This window comes from Plasmodium reichenowi, chromosome 13, assembly GCF_001601855.1.
Source record: "Plasmodium reichenowi strain SY57 chromosome 13, whole genome shotgun sequence".
Lineage (NCBI taxonomy): Eukaryota > Apicomplexa > Aconoidasida > Haemosporida > Plasmodiidae > Plasmodium > Plasmodium reichenowi.
Window position 1 is genome coordinate 799333 of NC_033658.1, and position 10481 is coordinate 809813.

At 18.2% G+C, this 10481-nt stretch overlaps 4 protein-coding genes across 4 annotated transcripts; 2 read left to right on the forward strand and 2 right to left on the reverse strand.

Annotated features, from left to right (window-relative positions):
* Positions 1-1198: 1198 nt before the first annotated feature.
* On the forward strand, positions 1199-3208 carry PRSY57_1319200 (TBC domain protein, putative; the record flags this gene model as incomplete). The annotated part of the gene is made up of 1 exon (XM_012909128.2): positions 1199-3208. The coding sequence occupies one exon, from the start codon at positions 1199-1201 to the stop codon at positions 3206-3208; it is 2010 nt and encodes a 669-aa protein (XP_012764582.2).
* A 351-nt stretch (positions 3209-3559) lies between these two features.
* On the reverse strand, positions 3560-5677 carry PRSY57_1319300 (hypothetical protein; the record flags this gene model as incomplete). The annotated part of the gene is made up of 1 exon (XM_012909129.2): positions 3560-5677. The coding sequence occupies one exon, from the start codon at positions 5675-5677 to the stop codon at positions 3560-3562; it is 2118 nt and encodes a 705-aa protein (XP_012764583.2).
* Positions 5678-6382: 705 nt separating this feature from the next.
* Positions 6383-7462, reverse strand: PRSY57_1319400 (type I signal peptidase; the record flags this gene model as incomplete). The annotated part of the gene is made up of 1 exon (XM_012909130.2): positions 6383-7462. One exon carries the CDS (start codon positions 7460-7462, stop codon positions 6383-6385), a length of 1080 nt encoding a protein of 359 aa, XP_012764584.2.
* An 893-nt stretch (positions 7463-8355) lies between these two features.
* PRSY57_1319500 (SNARE protein, putative) lies at positions 8356-9869 on the forward strand (the record flags this gene model as incomplete). The annotated part of the gene is made up of 6 exons (XM_012909131.2): positions 8356-8403; positions 8689-8803; positions 9053-9319; positions 9397-9452; positions 9579-9641; positions 9783-9869. The coding sequence occupies 6 exons, from the start codon at positions 8356-8358 to the stop codon at positions 9867-9869; spliced, it is 636 nt and encodes a 211-aa protein (XP_012764585.1).
* Between the last annotated feature and the right edge of the window lie 612 nt (positions 9870-10481).

Consider the following 10481-nt stretch of genomic DNA (forward strand, 5'->3'; position numbering starts at 1 on the left):
AAAAAAAAAAAAAAAAAAAAGGAAAAAAAACATTCAAACAAACATATATATATATATATATAGATAAAAATAATAGTAATAATAATAAGCAACCACACACACAAAAACAAAAAAAAAAATAAATAAATAAATAAAAGATAAAAAATAAAAAATGAATTATTATTTTGAACTATATTATTTCTTATATAAATGTATAAATCATTTTTAATTATATTTCCTAGAAAAAGTAATTTGGCAACATTTTAAATTATATGAATAATTATCTTTCTGTCATTATTTTAAAACTTCCAACCTTATGTAATATTAATAATAATTTTATTACAATATGATAGATAATATTTCAAAAAAAATATTAACATATAAGTATTGTATTTATATGTAATAACCATAATAACACAAAAAAAATGTTTATTCATCATACGGTACACATAAATAATATATATAATCATTACTATGAAAATATTACATCACAAATATTAATTAATATATATATTTTTTTTTTAACCATCAAATTCGTTTTTTTAATTTCATATGAATATATATATATATATATAATATAGTGCCACATATATCTATTATATATTAGATATATTACATGAAAAAAAAATTTGTAAAATAAATTTTTTTTTTTTTTTTTTTTTTTTTTTTTTTATCTACTCCCATTTTATAATATATATAATGTATATATATTACGATATATGGTTAAAAAAAAAAAAGAAAAAAATTATTATGAAGCAATGATTTATGATAATTTTCAAATATATCCATAAAAATAATAATTAAGCCTAAATTTATGAAAGTAGCTATAATATGCCTTGCCAGAAAGACTTTTAATATTACATATATATATATATTAATTTATGTGTTAATTTTTTTTTGTGATGTAAAATAATTAAAGGTTTGTTCATTCTTCTATATTTATCTCATAAACACAAAATAGAGAAATCTAAGAGTTTCTTCCGTTTCCATGTCATATAATAAGTTTTGTTTTATTTTATTTTATTTTATTATTATTTTTTTGTATAATTAATAATTTTTATAAAAACATTTTTGTAGTGTTTGTATTATTGTCCCATTTATACATATTAATATTTGATTAATTAATATATATATATATATATATATATATATATTTTTTTTTTTTTTTTTTTTTTTTTTTTTTTTTTCACAAATTAATAAATGGCTGGTCATTGAAAGAATGGAATACAAACTTGAATTTTTAAGCTATTTACTTATTTTCAAAAAAAAGAATGAAAGGATATCGAAATTTGATGAACAAATAAAGACATGTATTAATATATTTGAAAAATCAATAATAAATGAAAGCGATCTAAAATATCTTTTTGAAAGGAATATCTTGGATATCAACCCAGGTGTGCGTTCCATGTGTTGGAAATTAGCTTTAAAGCATTTAAGCTTAGATTCAAATAAATGGAATACAGAATTAATTGAAAAAAAAAAATTATACGAAGAATATATAAAATCGTTTGTCATTAATCCTTATTATTCTTGTGTAGATAATAAAAAAAAGGAATTTGTAAAAGAAACAGAAAAGGAACCAACGGGTAAAAATATGAAGGATGAATATATTGAATACAATCTTGATAGAAACAAAACATATTATCATAAAGATGATTCATTATTAAAATTACCAAATGACAATAATAATAAAGAGATGGATTATTTAGAGGATGAAAAGTATTCAAGTATGGATGATGAATGTTCAGAAGATAACTGGTTACATTCTGAATTGTTCAGTCAAATAAATAAAGACACGTTTAGAACTAGACCAGAACTTTCCTTTTTTAATTTAAACCCACAACAAACTATTAATAGTAATATAAAAATATTAAACAGTTTAATTAGTACCGAAACGTTTGATGAAGAAGAACAAAGAGAAAAAAAAAGAAATAATTTGGAAGATATACAAGGAGAACAAATTCCTTATTTGGTAAATATAAACAATGTGAATAATTTTAATAATAATGAAACGATTAAATTTTATAATAAAATAATAGACAACAGAAATGATCCTCATGATAAAAAAGAAAATAAAAGTAAGTGTCTTGATGGTGATAAAAATATACATGTTGATAAAAATATACATGTTGATAAAAATATACATGTTGATAAAAATATACATGTTGATAAAAATATACATGTTGATAAAAATTTACATGTTGATAAAAATTTACATGTTGATAAAAATATATGTGTTCATAATAATTTACCAAAGGACGAAATGAAAAACAATAAAAACCTATTTCCCCAAACATGTAAAAATAAAAATGTCTATAAAAATGATAAGCAGAATTTTTCAGAAGTATGTGATATAATAAAACCAAAAAGACATTATGATTTGTTGTGCAGGATTTTATTTATATATGCTAAAATTCATCCTTATGTTAAATATGTTCAGGGAATGAATGAGATATTAGCCCCATTATATTTTATCATATTTAATGATCCTTTATGCAATTGTACTTTACAAGGAGAAGCAGATACTTTTTTTTGTTTTCTTGAATTAATGCAAAGACAGAAAGATGTTTTTTGTGAAGGTCTAGATAATACAGATGATGGTATTAATGGCAAGTTAAAAAAGTTTTCTCTTTTATTAAAAATGAAAGAATATGAAATATGGAAAAAATTATATATATTAAAAATAGAAACTCAATATTATGCCTTAAAATGGATATTGTTATTATTAACACAAGAATTTGATATGGCCGATACGATAATATTGTATGATCATTTTATTATTAATAATAATGAAAATTTTATTTTATATATATGTTTAGTTATATGTAGTAAATTAAAAAATTCTTTATTATGTGGTAATTTTACGGTGAACCTAAAATTATTACAAAATATTCCTCCTTTTGATCCATACGATATAATAAACGAAGCAAAATATTTAATGAATTCAGATATCAAAAATAATATTAATATAACTGATATATATAATGAATATATTAGTCAAAAGAAAAGGAATAATTCTTTACAAAATATTCAATATGATGAATCTTCTCTTGAAATATTAAATGAATTCGAAAAACCAATAGACCAAAATGAAAGCACTTTAAATAGAACTGCAAGCATTATTAGTAATATAAAAAATAAATTTATTGTTCAAAATATTAAAAATTACATTACTAAAAAGAAAATTGATATGATCAAAAGATTTGATGAAAATATCGATGAAGAATGATTAAAAAGGGCATAACAATATGTTTGTTTATGTATATAAATATATGTTATATATAACATATATGTCTTGCTTCTTGATGAAAAAAAAAGAAAAAATAAATAAATAAATAAATAAAATAAAATAAAATAATAACAAAATGAAGATTAAAAAGGAATATATTTGTAAAATTATTTTAAATATATTCTGAGATGACAATATATATATATATATATATATATATATATATATAAATTGTATATTATGTATATGTTTTGTTTTTTTATACCTTTTTTTTTTTTTTTTTTTTTTTTTTTAAAAAGTGACAAGGTAACACATATATATATATATATTTATTTACACATATGTGTGTTATCAATATATATTACATTCCTCTTCAAAACACTTTAATAATATATGATATAAATTTGTGTCCACTTGATTAATACTATTAATATTTTCATCCGTTATTATACATATTTTTCTTGAATAGTCATATTTTTCCATTTTTATAGGCATATGATCCATATTATTGATAATTAGCTTTTTATGATTACTTTTTTCGCTTTTCCTTTTTTTGATATATTTGACTTGACAGAATTTATGATAAGATTTTTTGTTTAGCATAAAATATTTATTGACATTATATAGAAAGTTGAATAACTTGTTTTCTATTTTTAAATTGATATTTGTATTTTTATTTTTAATATCAAATCGAGCTGACAAAATCCAATGGTCACTAAATTCGTTTCCTTTTTTCTGTGTTAATATATCGACACCATAATTATATACTTCTTGAAATTTAAAGTATATGCCATTTTTATTTATAAGTTTAAATATATTATCAATCATATAATTATCTATATATTTTTTTTTTTTTTTGAAATTATTAAATTTTTCAATGATTATATCTATAGGGTTATATAAAGACATTAATTCATATATATCTTTTTCGTTTAGAAAAAATGATTTGACCAGAAATATATTATCCGTTAAACCATAACAATAGTTCAATCCATTAACTAAAGTATTATTTTTGCGATCTACAATATTATATGTTCTTTGTAATTTGTAATGAATATTTTTATAAAAAAACATGTCTTTCATTTCTCCATGATGATTTAAAGTTATTAACTTTTCATATAATTCTTTGTTATCATTTATATCAATATTAAAACTACCAATAATAAATATGGAACTATTTTTGAAAATCATAGTGGATATATTTTTTTTTTCCTCATTTAATATATGATTATGATAAAAGTTATTATTACTATATATATTATTATTACAGTTTATATAATTATGTTTGTCGTTTATTATTTCTTCTTCACTTTTTATATTTCCACTTTTATGTTTTATACACCCTTTGATATTATCTTTTCTTCTTTTTAAAAATCTCCGATTTTTAAAAAACAAAAAAAAAATATATATTTTCCAAAATATTTTTTTCATAAAAAAGACTAAATCTTTTATGTTACTTATTTTATTTTGAGTACTATATAAATCAAATTCAAGTGAGAAAAAATATAAATGATATTTATTATCATAAATTAATTTTATAAATTTTATAACTTTCCTTTTAAATATAATATCTGATGATAAAAACATAAAATCATAGTAACACAAACGAAATAAAATTTTGCTCCAACATATATATAAACCACCATTTCCATAAAAATAATTTAGAGCACTATAATATAATTCATTTAATAAATTATTACACCAGGGGATATTATCTAACATTATGGTATGAGTATATTTTAATTTGTCAAATAAATATTTTTGATATTTTCCATAAACACATCTTAAAAATATTAAATTATATTGAGTACATAAAGTTCCAATCTTTTTACACCTATTCTCATTATTTCTACAATTTTCATATAATCCAAATAAATGAGGATTATATCTAAATATATCATTATATAAATAAGTATTTAAAGAAAAAATACTTATACAATTATAATATATATTATTCTTATCTTTTCGCATTTTCTTTTCATCTATTGAATATAAAAAATTCTTGTCATATCTTAAATTATCAATATTTATAATATCTTCTTTTTCATTGTTACTAAGAGATGATACATCACTTAATAATATATCGTCTATTAGTTCATCATAGTTACTACTTACATTGCTACCTTGTGATGACGTACTTGAATTTTTATTTGATATTGATAATGATTCTTTTGAATTTACATAAGAATTATTAATTTTCGTATATATATTGCATATATCCTTTTTATTACTATCATCATAAAGTTGATTTTTCTTCATATTCTCATCATCATCCTTTGTTTTCAAAGAATCACACTCTTCTGTTCTTCTTATCCCCTTTTTTTCATCATACAGAAGATTAAAAGTTTTCTTTATATCTTCTAACATATTATTTAGTTCTTCATATTTGCAATTTGTGCAATCAGAATTAGATGAAAGAGATTCTTCCCCTACCTTAAAATAATTTTCTTCCTTATTCTTCTTCTTCATTTTGGCAAATGCATTACTCACATGTATAAATAAAAATAAATAAATAAATAAATAAATAAATATATATATATATATATATATATTACATGTTCATTGTTTGACATATTAATAAGACATTCCATTTGTAAAAAAAAAGAAAAAGAAAATTATAAATTTTTTTTTTTTAAACAAATATTAAATATATATACATCAAAAATGATATTCTTACACGTACAAAATAAAAAACAACAATATAATATTATATAATTTAATAAGGAAAAAAAAAAAAAAAATTTCTAATTTGTATTTAATTAATATATTAACATGCATGGACATAATTATATATTTTTTATATAAATTATATTTTTATTTTTTGCCCATATATTAAAACTTCAAAAAGGAATGCTCATAAAATTATGTACAAAATATTGTTTATATAAACTTATAAATGATTCAGATTTTTTTCATTAATATTTTCTTTTTTTAATGATAACACACATGTTGTGGATAGACTAAAAGGAAATAAAGGTAGACCACAAAAAAAAATATATATATATATATATATCCATGTTCTTTAAAATATATGAAATGACTGCAAAGGTATATATTATTCAAATTCTTTTTTCTTAACACAAAAGAACAAATATATTTTATTTTTACTTTTTCTCTCTCTCTATATATATATATATATATTTATTTATTTATTATTATTTTTTTTTTCCCATATCAATTTGAAATGTGTAAATATCTCCTGAGGTCCGGCTTGTAATTCCTTTCCGAATTAACAAATGCAAATTCTTTGAAGGGGTCTAATAAAAAGAATACTTTACCAATTATTAACTGAACATGTACTGAACCATAATTTCTACTATCATAAGAATCCATTTGATTATCTCCTTCTACCCATATATTGTTTTGAGGTATTTCTACATACGAATGGAAATTGTCAATAAACAATTTATCATTTTCTATAGCAATAATTCTTTTACACACTCTTTTTTTTTCATTTACAGGAGATACTAATAGTACCACATCACCTCGTTTATATATATGACGACATTTTTTTATTTTATTTTTTAAATTATTTATTTTGTTGTAAATAATTTCATACAAATAAGAAGTATATTCATAATCAAAATGTAATTGTAGAATATTATAACATTTGTATAAAATATTCATATATAGAGATAAGTATATTTTCTTTAAATTATTAAACCATCTTAAAGAATAATCACATACATAAAATAATATAACTCCATTCTGATTAATTAAAGGATACATACTAGATCCACTTGTAAGTGTCATATCAAATATATAATTATTTATACCATATATTACAAAGCAACATAATACGATTTTTTTTGTGAATTTTAAAAAATCCTTAATCGGTTCAATGCGTGAAAAAAAATTTATTTTCTTTCTTTTATTATTATTATTATTATTATTACTGCTATTTTTTTTGCTTCCTTTTTTGTTCCTTAGTCCAATATGATAACCATTTTTATTCCTCTTCCATATTTTTATAGTACAATTTTGAGATTGTTTATTGTTTTTATATTCCAAAGGTAGTAGTAATACATTTTTATTACAAAAAATTTTATTTTTTATATTAAATTTATTTGATATTGCATCATTTTGTAATATTATACTTTTTTTTCGTATCCTTTTCTCGTATCTATTCCATTCCTTGGAATTAAAATAATTAAAAAAACTTACTTTAGTACAATTCTTTTTTTTCAAATATAAGTCTCTTCTTAAAAAAAAGCAAATACTTTTGTTAAAACAGTTGTATATAAGGAAATTCATATTATTTCTGTAGCAGCCAATGTAAAAATTAAACTATCTAAATTGTCACATAAAAGAACATAATAAATAAATAAATAAATATATATATATTATATTATATTAGCTCATATTATATTTTTCTTTTCTCTTTTTTTTTTTTTTTTATCATTCATTCTTATATTCCCCTTCATAAGATAAAAGTTTCCCATTAATCAAAAATAGATGCCACTACATAATTTATATTTTTCAAATAACAAAAAAATTAATTAATTTATTATTATCATAACTATTCAAAATATTAATATAAAATATTGGGTCTATAATAATATATTAACATATTTCATTCATATAAAAATATTACTACATATAATATATATTTTGTATATATAAAATAAATACGCTATTATCCATATATTTAAAAACAGAACAATAAATGAATAATATATAAATATATTATATATATATATATATATATATATATATATATACATTTATTTTTATATTATTTCATCATCCCATAAAAACTATTAGTTGTAATATTATTATTCCTTTTTTTTCTACTCTTCATAATTATAAATGTGTTTTAAAAAGAAAAAGAAAATTATTATATATTTTTTTATATATCATAAACAAAAAAAAAAAAATAAATAAATATAAATAAATAAATAAATAAATATAAATAAAAAAAATATAAAAATAAAAATAAAAACATATATAATACCTTAAATGTTTTAAAAAAATTTTATAATTAAAAAAAAAAAAAAAAAATTGAGTGGAAAAATTATATTTTTTTTAACGCTTTAATGTTTTTACTTTATTTAATACTTTTAAAAATTATTTTTTATATAATAGAAATGTTTAACGTTTAATTATAAAATAAAAAATAAAAAATAAAACATTACATTTTTAATATTATGGAGGAACAAAATTTTTATAATAAATCTACCTATTCCAAAAGAAAAGTTAGTATATTTTTATGACATAAAAAAATTAGAATATATTTAATATAATATTTATATACTTTATTTTAATCTATATGCCTAATATTTATATGTATATAATATGTGATTAATACAACGTACACATTCTTAAATAGATTCAATATGTATAATAATAATATCGTTTTAATAAACCTACTCACAAGCACTTATATATATATATATATATATATATATATATATTTATTTATTTATATATATTTATATTCTTTTTTTTTTTTTTTTTTTTTTTTTATTATTCCTTATTAGAAAATAAGTGAAATTGAAAAAAAGTGTGAAGAGAGTTTAAATGAAATATTAAGATCTGCCAGTGAAGCCAAAGAAATTTCAAAAAAAGCTGAAGAAGAATTACAATATCAGACAGGTAATTTCATTTTTTTTTTCTTTTTTTTTGGGGGGGGTGATTCATTTTTAAATATGAATGAAACAATATATAAATGGAACAATAAATTGAGGATATATATGTACTTATATATAAAGGGCATGTTTATATCAAAAAATAAAAAAATATATTAAAAGATAAAATAAAAGATACCCTTATGGACAGAATAATAACATATATATATATATATATATATTTATATTTATATTAAATTTATAAATTATTTTTTAGAACAAATAAAACACATAAATAATGAGACGGATAGCATCCAAGAAAATTTAAAACAAACAGAATATCATTTACAAGGTATAAAATATTGGTGGAAAAATATTCATTCCTTTTTAGGCTTAAATAGTTTTAATAATAATGAAGATATTAAAACAAAAAAAGCTGTCGTAAATAATGCTAAATATAATGCAAAGAATAATTTTAATGATAATTACACAAAAAATAACGAGAATTATAAGACTTCCCTAAATACAAAAACACCGTCACAAAGTATGGAAAATTGTAAAAATATATTTATAACTTATTCATATATTTATATCTATGTTCATGTTGTATTTTTTTTTTAGGAAAAGGGACATTTGATGAAAAATACGAGAATGATTTAAATACTTTATCTTCGATGGTAAGTTTTTAATTTTGTTCCTTAATATGTATATGTATATATGTATATACATATATATATACTTATATATATATATATATTTATTTATATTTTTTTAATATTATATATTTATCTATAATTTCATAGCTGGATGAATTGCATACCAGAGCTCTGGTTATGGGGAATACCATAAATGAACAGAATAAAATGGTAAACATAGGAAAAATGATATATTACATATTCTTACATATACATATATATATATATATATATATATATATATATATCAAGTTTATGGTTTTTTATTTTTTATTTTTTATTTTTTATTTTTTGTGATTCTCTATATTTCAGTTAAATAATGTTAATGAAAAAATGGGACACAATATTGATAAGATCAGGGATCAACAAAAAATGATGAAAGAGATTATGAAAAAGTAATGGAAATATAACACATTTTTTTTAATAATTATATTAGTTATATCTTCTTTTTTTTTTTTTTTTTGTAATGGCTCTTTTTAAAAACAATGTTTTGTAATTTTTATTAATTTTTTTTTTTTCAAATTATTTTAATATTGTTATTAATCTGTTTATATATATATATATATATATTTTTAATACTTGTTTATAATTGTTTAGTCCATTTTAATATTCATCAAAAAATATTTATATTCATTTATGTTTTATAAAATATTCTTAAATATACCTTATAATATTCTTTTATACTAATTTTGTTTTATTACATACATATTTGAGATTTTTTTCGATTTTATATATCCATATATTATTTTCTTAACTTTTATCTACATATATATATATATATATATAAGGAAAAATAAAAATGAAAAAAAAAAAAAAAAAAAAGAGGCAAATTATGGAAATCCAAGTAACATTTCCAATATAAAAGTTGTATTTATTATTTTAGTTTATTTTATTTTATTTTATTTTATTTTGTTTTATTTTATTTTGTTTTATTTTGTTTTATTTTTTTTGATTTATTCTTTCTAATAATTAATTATGAGATAAAAAAAAAAATAAAAAAAAGTACAATTT